At 45.2% G+C, this 15,019-nt stretch overlaps 2 protein-coding genes across 2 annotated transcripts; one reads left to right on the plus strand and one right to left on the minus strand.

Annotated features, from left to right (window-relative positions):
* Positions 1-980: 980 nt before the first annotated feature.
* Positions 981-2,351, minus strand: LOC115964728. Its single transcript, XM_031083986.1, has one exon. It carries the CDS (start codon positions 2,349-2,351, stop codon positions 981-983), a length of 1,371 nt encoding a protein of 456 aa, XP_030939846.1.
* Positions 2,352-7,828: 5,477 nt separating this feature from the next.
* Positions 7,829-8,362, plus strand: LOC115964730. The gene is made up of 2 exons (XM_031083987.1): positions 7,829-8,132; positions 8,241-8,362. The coding sequence occupies exons 1-2, from the start codon at positions 7,829-7,831 to the stop codon at positions 8,360-8,362; spliced, it is 426 nt and encodes a 141-aa protein (XP_030939847.1).
* The last annotated feature ends 6,657 nt before the right edge of the window (positions 8,363-15,019 follow it).

Here is a 15,019-nt window from a genome sequence, read left to right on the forward strand (position 1 = left end):
CGTTTACAGATAAGGCACATGCATACTAATGCCTTTTTATTTAATAAGTACAAACTTCATAACTTCGTCCATAATCATGACACAACATAATAAATAATAAGGTAGTAGTTTCAAACACAAACAGCATCAAACATAAATAGTATCAAACACAAACAACATCAATATTAGTAGAACGTAAGTAGATGGACAAGGTCCAAGCTCGTCCATAGATTCACTTTTACTGATAATACCTCCTCAGGTGCTCCACATTTCAAGGATGTTCCAATTTTCTCCCGTCCAGGGCCTCCAAGTAGTAGGATCCTTGCCTTTTACAGTTGATAACTCTATAGGGTCCTTCCCAATTTAGGCCCAACTTCCCATGTGATGGGTTTTTGGTTGACAAAGAGACCTTTCTCAAGACGAGATCTCCTATGTTGAAATGCCTTGGCTTCACCATCGCATCATACTGTCTAGCCATGAGGTTCTTGTACTTTGCTACCCTGTGTTCTGCGTTTGCCCTTACCTCGTCTATCAGATCAAGGTTCAAACGGAGTTGCTCCTCATTATCCTTGTCTTGATACATCATCACCCTGTGATTGGCCATATGTACTTCTGCAGGTATGACTGCGTCGCTTCCATAGGCTAGCTTGAAAGGAGTCTCCCCCGTAGGGGTTCTCACTGTGGTCCTGTACGCCCATAAAACTCCTAGTAACTCGTTTGGCCATACTCCCTTTACCCCCTCAAGCCGAGTCTTGATGATTTTCAACAAGGATCAGTTTGCAACTTAAGCTTGGCCGTTGGCTTGGGGGTGTGCAGGTGAGGAATAATGGTTTTGAATTCCAAAGTGTAAGCAAAGGTCCCTGAAGAGTGCATTGTCAAATTTTCATCCGTTATCAAACACCAATACCTTTGACACTCCAAATCTGCACACAATGTTCTTCCACACGAAATTTTTTACATTCTGTTGTGTGATATTTGCTAACAATTCAGCTTCCACCCATTTAGTGAAATAATCGATGCCCACGACTAGAAACTTCATCTGCCTTGTGCCCAGAGGGAAAGGACCCAAAATGTCTAGTCCCCATTGTGCAAAGGGCCACGGCGCCACCATCGGGGAGGTACTCTGATGGTTGTTTGGGGACGTTACTAAACCTTTGGCACTGGTCGCAAACCTTAATGTATGCTTTAGCATCAGCTTGCATATTTGGCCAGTAATACCCTGCACGAACGACCTTGTAGACAAGTGACCTGGCTCCTAAATGATTGCCACATACTCCTTCATGAACTTCTCTCAGTACGTAGTTTGCTTCGTCTGGAGCCAAGCACCTAAGATAAGGTTGAGAAAAGCCTCTCTTGTATAGTACTTCGTCCATAAGAACGTACCTAACCGATCTCACCCTCAACCTCCTGGCTTCGTCCTTCTCTTCTGGTAGTCGTCCGTCTTTCAAGTATGATATAATTAGGGTCATCCAATTTCCTCTGCTATCCACCTGTTGTACTTCCGGGATGTCTATACTTGGCATATACTGTACTTCATCAGATTCGTCCATTGATTCATTCGCTAAGGCTTCTTTTGCTATGGTGTCAGCTTCCACGTTCTCCTCCCTCGAGATTTGAATAAAGTCAGCTTTTTCAAATCTTTTCATAAAGCGCATCACCCTACTAAGGTATTTCCTCATCCGTTCTTCCTTCGCTTCATACATCCCATTTACTTGCCCTATGATCAACTGAGAATCCCCCAGGATGAGTATAGACTTGGCTTCCACAGACTTAGCCAATTCTAGCCCTTTGAGAAGGGCTTCATACTCGACTTCATTGTTAGTTGCTTGGTACTGTAGACGAACCTTATGTTTCAGTTTGTCTCCTTCCGAGGATTGTAGGACCACACCAATTCCACCTGCATGCCGTGTAGACGAACCATCCACATGGACGACCCATCTCTTACTGTCTTCTGTCTCATCATGACTTGGGGTAAACTCCGCAATGAAATCTGCTAGTGCTTGAGCTTTTATGGCATGCCTTGGTTGATATCCAATGTCAAACTCACTGAGCTCTACAGCCCACTGAATCAATCGTCCTGTAACTTCCAGTCTATTCATTACCTTCTTGAGCGGATGATCTGTCATGACATTAATGACATGTGCTTGGAAATAATGTATCAGCTTCCTGGAAGCGATGATCAATGCGAAGGCTAATTTCTCCATTTGTGGATACCGTCCTTCCGCTCCCCTCAATGCCTTACTCGTATAGTACACAGGTCTTTGAACTTTATCTTCTTCTCTTATCAATGCTGAGCTCACGACATGCGGGGTTACTGCTAAGTATAAATATAACTCCTCTCCCACCACTGACGGACTCAGCAACGGAGCCATGGTAAGGTATGCCTTTAGATCTTCGAAAGCTCTTTGACACTCATTGGTCCATTCGAATGCTTTTCTAAGAATCTTAAAAAACGACAAACATTTGTCAGTGGCTTTAGAGACAAACCTGTTAAATGCAGCAACTCATCCAGTAAGGGATTGGATTTCTTTGGTATTTTGCGAAGGCTTCATGTCCAGTATTGCTTGAATTTTATCAGGATTCGCTTCAATTCCCCTGTGGGAGACCATAAAGCCAAGGAATTTCCCTGATGATACTCCAAAAACACATTTGCTAGGATTCAGCTTCATGTGATACTGTCTCAATGTGTCAAATGTCTCCTGCAGGTCGTCTAGATGTTATCCCTCGTCCTGACTCTTCACCAGCATGTCATCTACATAGACTTCCACATTCCGCTCAATCTGCGGACGAAACATGTGCTTTACCAATCTCTGATATGTCGGCCCTGCGTTTTTTAAGCCAAATGGCATCACCTTATAACAGAATAAGCCTTGACTGGTGACAAAGGATGTTTTCTCTTGATCTGCCTCGTCCATCCTTATCTGATTGTATCCAGAAAAAGCATCCATGAAGCTAAGCAACTTGTGGGCCGCAGTTGAGTCTACCAACTGGTCAATGCGTGGCAGTGGATAACTATCCTTGGGGCAAGTCTTGTTTAAGTCAGTGAAATCTACGCACATTTTCCACTTGCCGTTTGCCTTTTTAACCATTACCACATTGGCCAACCAATCCGGGTAGTACACTTCCCGAATAAACTTCGCCACCATCAACTTTTGAACCTCGTCTTTGATAGCATCATCTCTCTCAGGGGCAAACACCCTCTTCTTTTACCGCACTGGCTTGGAGGAAGGACATACATTCAGACGGTGGGTAATGACACTAGGGTCTATACCCGGCATGTCCTCATGACTCCACGCAAACACATCAATATTTTTCTTCAAAAACTGGACGAGGTCCTTCTTAATCTTCTCTTCTAGATTTGCTCTAACCCTGGTACACTTCTCAGGGTTGTCTTCATCCAAGGAAATATCTTCCAATGCTTCAGTAGGCTCTGCTACAACTCTCTTTTCTTCAATATTCATGGCTTGAACTTGTTCATCCATGGCCAACATGGCCAGGTAACATTCTCTTGCTGCTAGTTGGTCCCCTTGTACCTGCCCTACTTCGTGTTCTGTTGGAAACTTGACTGATAGGTGGTAAGTAGAGGTAACAGCCTTCCAACTATTCAAAGTTGGTCTTCCAATTATGGCATTGTAGGAGGATGGACAATCTACCACAAGGAACATCCTTGGTGATTTGTCGTGGGTATACCCCCACTACCACTAATAAGGAAATAGTACCCATGGGTTGCACCTTCATTCCACCAAAACCTACTAGGGAGGAGTTTACTGGACGGAGCTGGTCTCGTCCTAACCTCATCTGCTGAAAAGCTGGATAATATAAAATGTCTGCCGAGCTTCCGTTGTCCACAAGCACTCTTCTAGTTGTATAGTCAGCAATTAATAAGGTGATGACGAGAGCATCATCATGGGGGTGATGAATTCTCTCGGCGTCTTCGTCCATGAAGGTGATTGCTTGTTCGTCCGTGGACCTTGCTCTCGATGACCGTCCAGAAAGTTGGACGCTCTACACTACCTTCAAGTATGCTTTCTTGGACTTGGACGACTGGCCTGTTGAACTTCCCCCTATAATGACTCTTATTTCTTCCGTCCATCCCTTCTTTGGACGAGGGCCTTGCTCGGGATGGCGACTGGGGTTTGCATCTACTCTCTCAGACCACTTCCTCTTCTTAGCAATGATCACGTTTACTGCATTCATAAAATTTTAAGCCGAATAGACAAGTTCGGCCATAGACTGGGGCTCTTTTTCATAGAGTTTATGTATAAACAAATCCGAATTCACCCCATTATGGAAGGCCGCCAATAGGAGCTTATCATCTGCTTCGTCCACACTCAGGGCTTCTCTGTTGAAATGGGTGATGAATGACCGTAGGCTCTCGTTCTCCCCCTGCTCTATGGTTAACAAGCTGGACGAGGAATGCTTGTGCCTCTGTCCCCCAATGAAATTATTAACGAAAAACTTGCTTAACTCTTAAAAAGAACTTACCGAATTCGGGGGTATTTTACTGAACCAAACTCGTGCTAGGCCCTTAAGGATGTTAGGGAAGGCTCTACACATTATTTCGTCAGGCACCCCTTGTAGATGCATGGTGGTCTTAAAGGTGGTGATGTGATCAAACGGGTTGCGTGTTCCATCATACGAATCCAGAGAAGGCAACTTGAACTTTGATGGTAGAGGGTGACTGTTGATGGAAGCCATGAAGGGGGAATCAGTTCTGTGAACCAAATCTTCTATCGGATTCACCCTCCTCATATTCTCTTTTATTTCCTTCATGACTTTCTTCATTTGGTCCATTTCTTCTCTCAAGTGTGGTACCGTTCGTGAAGTGGTGCCTCAAAACTGACTTCCAATTTCAGTATTCTCTCTATCACCATGACTCTGTGTTCTTCTTCACGTTCTTCACGTGTCTGCCTCCTCATATTAATCTCCATTCTTAACTCTGGGTTTTGGCGAGTCAATTCCGCCATAGCGGCCGCCATTGATTGCGCATGCTGGACAGATGATGTCTGCATGACCGGTGCAGATTGGGGATCGCGATGAGGGTTGCTGCTTCCTTGATGGCCTGGGCTAGTAGCCCTCAATCTAGTCCGAACCATCAACCTTTTGTCATGGAGAAGTAAATTGTAAAACAATCTTCTCCCCACAGATGGCGCCAACTGATAGATCGTTGGATATCAGTAGGTTGATAAGGCTCGAACGCTGATGATCTTTGGGCTGTATCTTGTAAACAAGAAAGAATCAGAGGAGACCAGTGGGGACCGGTCAAAAGTCCTCCGATGGTGAAGTTAGTGAACTTGGAATTCTCTGTAAGAAGGAAGTAATTTCTTGAATAAAAAATGTCTGAATCCCTTACCTTCTCATCAAAGAATCCTTATATAGTATGTGTGGAACGATTATCTGTTTAATAACCGTTCCTAATGTCGAGGAGTCCGGAGAATTGGGGGTAACTTCCATAACCACTATGGAAGTTACCTCAGTTGGACGGCTCATTCCATAATGGTTAATGGAGAATTTGGCACTTAGTAGTTTAATCCAGTGAACTCGTCCATCTTTCATTAAGGATGGACGAGACTACCCAGGACGGCTCGTCCTTGTCCAAATGATTAAGAATGGATAAGATTCCCATGGGATCTCATCCATCCAAAGACGGACGAGGTCAACAAGGACGTTTGGGATGATCACTTCGCTTGTCTGGTTCGCCCTAGCTGGTCTTTCATTGGACGAGCCATATGGACGAGTTCAAGAGTAGATGTTTTTTGTGACACCATCAATTACCACTCTACAGCAAAGTGCCAAGTTCAAAAATCTATTTGACCAGTCGGGACTTATAGCAAAAGAAAGGAAAATAGCCACAGAGGCTTTGGTAAGTATCGCCTCCGGGGCAGGGGTGGAGTGCCTATCAACAGAATTGCCAGAAGACAGAGCCCTCCTACAAGAATCAACAGAAATCACGTTCAGCAATGAGGATATGGAGGTGGGACACCTAGATCACAGGAGGCCTTTCTATTTAGCTGCATCCATAAATCAAATCCCCATCAAGAGGGCCTTGGTGGATACAGGTGCCTTCGTAAACCTCATTCCGTTGAGCACCTTGCAAGCAGTAGGAATTTCAGAAAGAAAGATCCAAGGATGCCTGATGGAAGTAACGGGATTCAGTGGAAGAAGTGAGTACACCGCAGGGCACATTCAGTTGTGGTTGAAAGTAGGCCCTATTGCTTCTTTAGCTCATTTCCATGTGGTCAGAATGAAAGTATCCTATCATGTGCTTCTGGGAAGGCCCTGGTTACACAAACACTAACTAGTCCCATCCACCTACCACCAATGTGTGAAAGGAAGATTGAATGGCAGGATGATACGCATAACTGCAAACCCCTCGCCATTCGAGCAGGCAGAAGCCCACTTGGTGGAAACCATGTTTTATGACCAATGGGCTCCATCTGGGGAAAACTCGCTTTCAAAGCCACGAGGTACCTTCGTGCCTAGGTGGGTAGATGTCCAAGGTGACCCAGAACCCGATTTAAGAGAACTACTGGCGCGAAAGAAGAAAAGAAAAGAAGCACCTGCCGTAGAGCCAGACGAAACACCTCAGTGCATCAGGGTCCGAGGCCTTGATGGTAGGATTGTGTATAAGTTATGAAGGTGTGTGGGGCCCACGGGTGAGATGCAAGTGGGTCCTACCCAAAAAGGGCAACACAAGAGTTTGGCGTGTTGCATCGCTGAAGGAAGTTTGGGAAAAGAAGAAGAGAAGGATGAGGCAGTTGCGGCAGAAAAGGACACCCAGGTTATGGCAGAGGAAGAGTTGGAAGAAGTTGACTTAGGGTCTAATTCATAAGAACCAAGGCTTATCTCAATTAGTGCAAGCCTAACAAAAAAGGAGAAGTCAGAACTCATATTGTTGTTGAAAGAATTCAAAGACATTTTTTCTTGGGACTACAGTGAAATGCCAGGACTGGATCCCGGGCTAGTTACGCATACATTAAATGTAGACCCAGAGGCCAAGCCGGTGGCCTAGCCTGCCAGGATATTTCACATAGAAATAGAAAGGTAGCTAGTCAAAGAGGTGCAGAAGTTGCTAGCCGCAGGATTCATCAAGCCTATTCAGCATCCTCACTAGCTATCCAACATAATACCAGTGAAGAAGAAGAACGGCCAGATAAGATGCTGTGTAGATTTCAGAAATCTCAACAAAACTTGTCCAAAGGACGAATTCCCATTGCCGAACATGGATTTACTAATAGATTCTGTAGTAGGAAGCGCCATGTTTTCATTCATGGATGGTTTCAGCGGATACTATAAGATCAGAATGGCACCAAAGAATGCAGAGAAAAATGCTTTCAGAACACCCATGGGCAATTTTTACTACACTGTGATGCCCTTCGGGTTAAAAAATGCAGGTGCAACTTACCAACGAGCAATGATGGCCATATTTCACAATATGATGCACCAGGAGCTAGAAGACTATGTGGATGACATAGTGGTTAAGTCAAAGAGGAGAGAAGAGGACTTTTGTGTGTTAAAAAGGGTATTTGAAAGATGCAAAGCTTTTAAGTTAAGAATGAATCCCCTCAAGTGCGCATTCAGAGTGTCCTCTGGGAAATTCCTGGGTTTCCTGGTTCACAGCAGGGGCATAGACGTGGATCCGGCCAAAGCCACGGCCAAAGCAACTATGAGACCTCTGGCCACAGTAAAAGAGTTGAAGAGCTTCTTAGGAAAAGTCTCATATATCCGGAGATTCATCCCTGGATTGGCATCAATCACCTCTGCCTTCACCAAGTTGCTTAAGAAGGGGCAAAGTTTTGAGTGGGGGGAAGCACAGCAGAAGGCCTTCAAAAGGCTATAGCAGATAATGATGAACCTCCCCACGGTGCAGGCCCCTATTCATAAAAGACCACTGCTACTCTATTTAGCCACCAACTCGTATGCCATCGGTGGACTAATCGCTCAAGAAGATGGAGGTGGTGTCGAGCAGCCAATATACTACATCAGCCACGCCTTAAAAGATGCAGAAACTCGTTACCTAAGGGCAGAGAGAGCATACCTGACCATTGTATACGCTTCGCAGAGGTTGTGTCACTATTTCTTGGCCTACGAAGTATGGCTGTTGACTAAGTCCCATGCCATTAAAGCTCTGTTACAACAGCCGATCCTCTCCGGTAGGATATCCCAGTAGTTGCTACAGTTATCACAATACGACTTAAGAATGAGTACACCTAGGGCAGTGAAAAGTTAAGCTATAGGAGATTTATTGGCACAGTTTCCAGGAGAGGAAGAATTCTCACTGGATGATGAAGTTCCAGGGGAAGTAGCCATGGCAGAAGAAGTCAGAGAACAGTGGGTAATGAAATTCGATTGGTCTTCTACTATCCATTCCGGAGGGGTATAAGTAGTTTTGTATCATGAAGAAGACAAGGCAGTGGCACTGTCATTTAAGCTGGAATTCCCCTGTTCAAACAACATGGCGGAGTACGAGGCCTACTTAACCAGGCTTGCCACGGCTCTCGAAATAGGAGTCAAACATTTGAAAGTATTGGGAAATTCGAACTTGGTTGTCTGGCAAGCCAAGGGAAACTTTTCCTTAAAGGAGCCTAGCCTAGCCCCGTACAATGCGATGGCCTAGAGAATGGAAGAAAAATTCTCAACGTTTAAAATAAAGCATGCTCCAAGAAACGAAAATCGGTTTGCGGACGCATTAGCTGCACTGGGTTCGCAAATAATCTTCAAAGGGAGTAGCACCAGGATAGAAGTCAACAAGAGGGAAGAATCCATCATTGAGGTGTTGAAGGAAAAGTTCCGGGAGGAACAGGGTGAAGGGGATTGGCGGATCCCCATAAAGGAAATCTTGGTAAAGGGAGACGATGCAGCAGAATTAAAAATGTTAAAAGACTATGCCTTGGTAAAGGAAGAGTTGTACCGCAGGATGCCAGGTGGGGTCTTATCCAGATGTGTGGGGCAAGAAGAAGCCAAAGAAAATTGAAAGAAATACACTACAAGACTTGTGGGTCTTGCAGAGAAGTCAGTCTTTACCGCAGACTTCAGAGAGCAGGCTTCGTCAGTGTGGAACCTGCCAGCTTGCGGCAGACAGGGAGGAAAGTTATGTTGTATTCGTCAGTGAGGATTGGAGAAGCCCTTTCATACAATACCTAACAGAAGGCATCCTGCCATAAAAGCATAGTGAAAGATACAAGCTTAAGAGGTTGGCAACACGTTACTTTTTGCATAACATGGTCCTTTTCAAAAAAGGGTATGATGGGGACCCTTTGAGGTGTTTGGGCCCTGAAGAAGTAAAAGAAATGATAAAAGAAGTGCATTCAGGAGAATGTGGTGAGTACCAGGGGAAGAAAAAGCTTTACAGATGCCTGCTGCAGATGGGCTACTACTGGCCAACCATGAAAAAAGATGCAGCAGAATTTGTGAAAAGGTGTCACAGTTGCCAAGTACAAGCCAACTTGATTCATAGCCATCCACAGGGCTTGCGCAGCATGGTCACCCCATGGCCCTTCCACACTTGGGGCTAGATTTGGAAGGGCCAGTCAACCCACCATCACATGAATACATATGGATATTAGTGGCTACAGAGTATTTTACTAAATGGGCAGAAGTAGTGCCACTCCATAAGGCCACAGGGGGAGCAGTGGCAAACTTCATCAAAGAAAATATAATTGTGAGGTTTGGGGTGCCCCACAGGATCATCAGTGACAACGGCACACCATTTGTCAATAGTGATGTAAGGAGGATGCTAGAGTTCTACCAAGTCAAGCACCACAAGTCGTCACCTTATTACCCTCAAGGGAATGGGTAGGTAGAGGAAACAAACAAAACTCTCATAAAGATCATCAGCAAAATGAGGCAAGAGTATACGGGAGGATGGGCGATGCACTTGCCAGATGCTCTCTGGGCTTACAGAAAATCACCAAAGTCAGCCACAGGCTTTTCACCCTTTACCTTAGTCTATGGAACTAAATTAGTGAGTGCAGCAGAAATAATGACACCGTCCCTGAGGGTCATGCAAACGCGAGAAAAGGAAAAAGAGGGAGAAGTTTTCGTGGTAGAAAGGTTCGAGGACCTAGAAGGGCTTGATGAAAAGAGAGAAGAAGCCCAGGAACGCAGCCGAAGATACGGGCAAAAGATGACTGAAGCCTACGGCAAGATGACCAAGGAAAGAGTGTTTGCCAAAGGACAACTAGTGTTAAAGGTAGCAAACTATGTCAGACGAGGCCTGGCAAGACCATCTAAGTTTGCACCAAAGTGGGAGGGACCCCTTGTGATAAGGGAAGCGCATCAAAGTGGGTATTATCGCCTAACTCAAATGGATGGCAGGGACTTGATGGATCCCATCAATGGGAAATGGCTGAAACGTTATTTTGCTTAAGAGAATGAGTTATGTGGTTGTCCCTTTCTTTTGTTAAAAAAAAAATAAATAAAAAAACTTTTATATTTCCTTCACTTTTTTTTATTCCTCCAAGTGACTATGTCACAGAAGAAAAAGTTGTAACGTGCTTTCATGAGTATGTAATGAAAAAGTACGAAGTATTAGCATCATGTCATAGCAATAGTAAAAGAAGTAGCAAAGTGTAGCATCATTACAAACCCAAACTGTGGCAAACACACGCCGAATAACTACTGTAGGAAACATATAAGTGTTCTGTGCGACAAAACGAAAACAGGAAAGCAAAGAAAAGGGAAGGGAACTACACCATCATCAATGGAGTCCGGAAATGAGACTTTGGTCTCCAAAACGACTGGGCCCACCAACACCAGAAAGAAGGCGCTCACGACGACCCTCCAAATCCACCACCTCTTTCTTCAAAAGCTTGATACGGGCATCTATGGCGTCAACGGCTGGCTGAACTCTCCTCATAAAAAGGGCTCGGGCAACTTCACGAAGATGATCAGGAACAAACTCCGCAGCAAAACCCACGCTGATAAGCTCCTAAATCACGGCCCTCCACTATAGGATTCTCTCTGCAGAAACAGAATCAATGAAGTTATGCTTAATATTGTTCAGCACGCATCCTAACATCTTCAAGAAATGCTCCTTAACAGAACGGCCAAGACGGAATTCTTGCATAAAGTTGCCACGGTTGCTATAGATCATCACCAAGTGAGAAACGCAATCCTCAGGGACTCGGAAGCCATAAAAATCCACGTAAGGAGGACCAAAGCGGGCAAAAAAGGTTGCAACATCATCCGGGACGGCGGTGGAACTGCTACCCACCTCAAACTGAGAAGGGGCAGTAGGAAGTGGACCTATATATAAAAAAATTTAAAAAAAAAAAAAAAAAAAAAAAAAAAAAACGCAAGGCAAAATGAGAAGCCGTGGTCTAGGAAGAGATGATTTACAAAAAAAGAGAGGATATAATAAAAGGAAAAGGAAACTTGCCAGAGCTACCAGGAATGAGGGCTGCGGGTGTAGCAAAAACAAGTACTAAAGGCACAGCAGAAGTAGGAGCAGTAGGTACGGCTGAAAATGGTGCTGAAGGTGCGGTAGGAATAGGCGCTACGGGTGTGGCAGGAGCAGTCATTCCCACGCCTGCTGCAATTCCTAGCCCTTCAAAAGTCTCTTCAAGTAAGGAGATAGGCGTGCAAATGAAACGCAAGTACAAAAAAAAAGAAGAAGGGGAAAGAGCAGGGGAGGAAAGATACATACCCATGAAGTCAGGCTCGGGCGAAGCACTCTTCTCTTCATCGGAATCAGAAATCCCCTTCTTCAAGATAGGCGCATCATCGGGGTCCTCAAGAATGTCATCAGACCCCTCTGAGGATAAGTCCGTATCAGGACCACGGGTAGCGGAGCCAGGAATGGAGGAATGAGTAACAACAAGGGAAGCACCGCCCTTTGCAGCCTGGGAGATAGCTGCAAAAGGGTCATTGGTCGAAATAACAAGCGGCAGAATGGAAGGAGCGGTCTTGGTTTGAACGACGGTAGGAGAAATGGCTCTCTCTGGAGGAGTGGGTGTCTTGGTGGACAAAGGTGTAGTCTCACCAACCCCTTCGATATGAGTACCCTTTCTGGGTACCAGCTAGGCGGAAGGGGTGGGAGCTTTGGCAGGAGGCTTATGTGCAGCAGTAGGCTTATGTGCAACAGTAGGGGGAGTGGGTGTTGCGAATACTACGTCGGCCCCATCAAAAAAGCCTTCCATGGGTACGCCCATGGAGGTGGAAATCTCCTCGGCAGTAGGGCAATATATGGATAGAAGTTCGAGCTCCTCCTAAAAAAAAAAAAAAACGAGAAAAAGGGAAGAAGGTGAATACAAATACCGACGTGAAGACCAAAGGAATTATTAAGCAAAAACAAAAGACACATGGCAGAGGGAGCACTTGCGAAAAGGAAAAAAAAAAAAAAAGTGAAGAAAAGAGACTTACCTCAGATTCGGGCTTATCAAACAAAATAGGGCGGGTAATTGACGAGTCTTTCTTATGCTTAAACTAAAAGGAAGGAGGAAGAGAAAATTAGCAAGGTTAGTCGCAAGAAAGTTAAAAGGTGTTTTTGTCCAAAAATAAAAGGGAGAGATAACTTACCCTTTGTTCAGTAGCAGATATGGAATGAGGGGTTGTCTTCCTTTTGCTACCGTGAGTTCTGCTAGCCAGAGAAGCACCTGTAGGTGGTAGTGGGGTGGCAGGCTTGGTTTTGTCGGCAGATTTGAGCTTGGCAGGAACTTTCTTACTCGGTACAGAGATGTTTATTACTTTGACCTTTTTCTCCCAACCGGGAGGGTAATCGCCAGCATGCCAGTACCATCCTTTTTTCTCTGCGTCCCATTCAAAAATAGCTTACCAGTTTTGTTGCTTAGCATACGCCAAAACAGACTTAGAAGGAAGAAGCAAGCGAGGGTTAACCGAGACAATCATACCTAGCCCATCAGGGGGAATAAAAGAGAATCCATGGCTACCCGCTAGCTCATCCACAAATGTAGTCATCACCGCGTGCCAATAATCATGCATGGGAGGAGTACAGAGACCCTCCCTTAGTGAACCGGGAACTGTAACAGCGTTGAAGCACTACCTCTAAAACTCAAAGGTAGTATGCCGCAGGAAAGGACGGACTGAAGTAGGAGATTCCATGAGGAAGGAAATGTCATCGGGGATATCTTGATCCAACCCAAACTGCCTTCTCACCCGGTTGGTAGGATAGTGGACAAACCTAATGCCTTCATCAGCTAGGTAAGGCAGCCATCTGGCATTAGTGGCCGCCAGATAAGTAATCCCTGTTTCATCAAAACTAACCAAGGGGGTGGTAGTCCCAATGGTGTCAACAAACGAACCCATGGCAGAATCCATACAAGTATAATTTGCACCCAAGTTTCTATAAGCCCTCCAAGAAAAACCAATGCCCTCATCAAAAGATTCAACCACAGAATAGCCAATGGGTTTCAAGCCAAACCAGCGAAAAGCAAGCGGAAAAACGGACTCAAACCTACCACAAAAGTCAGTAATTACTTTCGGACATGTCTGGTACTTATCTCTAGCAAAGCGAGTAGATCTACACTTTGTCAAGTACTGAGCACAACGCTCAAACAACAACTGCTGAAGTATGGTACAGTGAACGGAAGAGGTAACAATGTGGCAGGACCCAGCCTGACTCTCATCACTATGAAGGATGTCTAATTGGACATACAGATGCCCCAGGAACATGGGGGCCAGCGGCAGGCTCGCCCCGGCAGATATTTTAATAGCCAAACGAAAGTACAAAGGCTTTATGGCATAGTGGGGGTGGGACCCAAAAACAAATTTACAAAGCCAAAACACAACAAAAGCTGCGCGGCGAGCAGCAACAGAAAACTTAGAAGAAGAACTAACCTAGTATGACAGCTTGGCATTTCTGGCCATCCTTTTCCTTAATTCAGCCTCAATGGCCTCTTCCTCCGGAGAAAACTCTAGAGTGGCAGGATTGGCATCACCAAGAATAGGCAGGAGTAACTGATTGGCCACATCTTCAAGGGTAACGGTGAGTTCGCCGCACGAGAAAAAGAAGGTGTGGGTGGTGGTACACCACCGTCGGACCAAGTGTCGGAGGTTGTAGAGGTCCTGAAAGTTCGACGGCAACGAGATGAGACAATAGCTTTCAAGACGTTGGCTCATTGCAACAACCCCATAAAGCCCGTATCAGAAAGCTCACTGTCAACCCATTCTCTCCAACCCAAGGCAGTGTCGGACCCAAATTCGAAATGAATGGGTATGAGAAGGGAGATGCCTTGGCAAATGGCCAGATCGGGGATTGAAGATGCTAACGGAGCCCAAGAGACGTCGGGGTTTCGCCGGACAAGGGCAAACCATACACGACCCGACGGCGGCGGCGCATAGTCACCAGGAACTTTTGGAAAGTGAGGGTGGACTTCATACCACGGGTCGATCAAAGGAGCGCATTCACTGTTAGGGTTGCGCTACGTCTCTTCCTCAGCGGACTACTCCGACTCGGAATGTTCCATCTCCTCGCCTACATCAGGAACGGTAGGAGAGTCGGAAGTGATTGCCTTCCCTTTACGGCGGGAAGAGCCTTGGCTTTTCACCAGCGACATGGTGAGAGGTTTTAGTCGGAGAAGATGGGTATGGATGTTTGAAGGGGAAAAGATAGTGAAGAGTAAGAGACGGAGAGTATATGTTCTTGGAAAAGAAGGAGTTTGTGTTTAAAGTGCAGAAGGATTCCTCCTTAAATACCCAGGTCATTAATAACAGCACAAAGAAAGGTGATGGGTCAGCCATCAGAATGGGATGAAATTAATGAAGCGACGGCTCTGCTTAGAAAATAACTGCCAAACTAGGAAATTTGAAGAGACAACCTTGTTTGGAGCAGGAAGGAAAAAAAAAAATATATATATATATATATATATATATAAGAAGGGGTCCACAGCTTAAAAAAAAAAAAAAAGACCCGCGAAAAAAGATGAGAAGAAAAAGCTAAGAAGAGAGAAGGGCAGAAACGTCTTTTCATTCACATATGAACCGCAGGAACGTTTCATATGTTCAGGGGGCTAAATGTTGAGGGCCATTTGTGAGAAAGAAAGCCCAATAACAAGGGCAACAAACAAAGTAGACAGCAAAA

The sequence above is a fragment of the Quercus lobata genome, chromosome 10, assembly GCF_001633185.2.
Source record: "Quercus lobata isolate SW786 chromosome 10, ValleyOak3.0 Primary Assembly, whole genome shotgun sequence".
In the NCBI taxonomy this organism is placed as follows: domain Eukaryota; kingdom Viridiplantae; phylum Streptophyta; class Magnoliopsida; order Fagales; family Fagaceae; genus Quercus; species Quercus lobata.

Bases quoted from the DNA above. Each gene is read 5' to 3' on its own strand.
- LOC115964728 (XM_031083986.1), bottom strand. From the start codon at position 2,351: ATGGCTCCGTTGCTGAGTCCGTCAGTGGTGGGAGAGGAGTTATATTTA.
- LOC115964730 (XM_031083987.1), top strand. From the start codon at position 7,829: ATGAACCTCCCCACGGTGCAGGCCCCTATTCATAAAAGACCACTGCTA. The intron at 8,133-8,240 runs GTAGGATATCCC...CACAGTTTCCAG, and splicing joins ACAACAGCCGATCCTCTCCG to GAGAGGAAGAATTCTCACTG.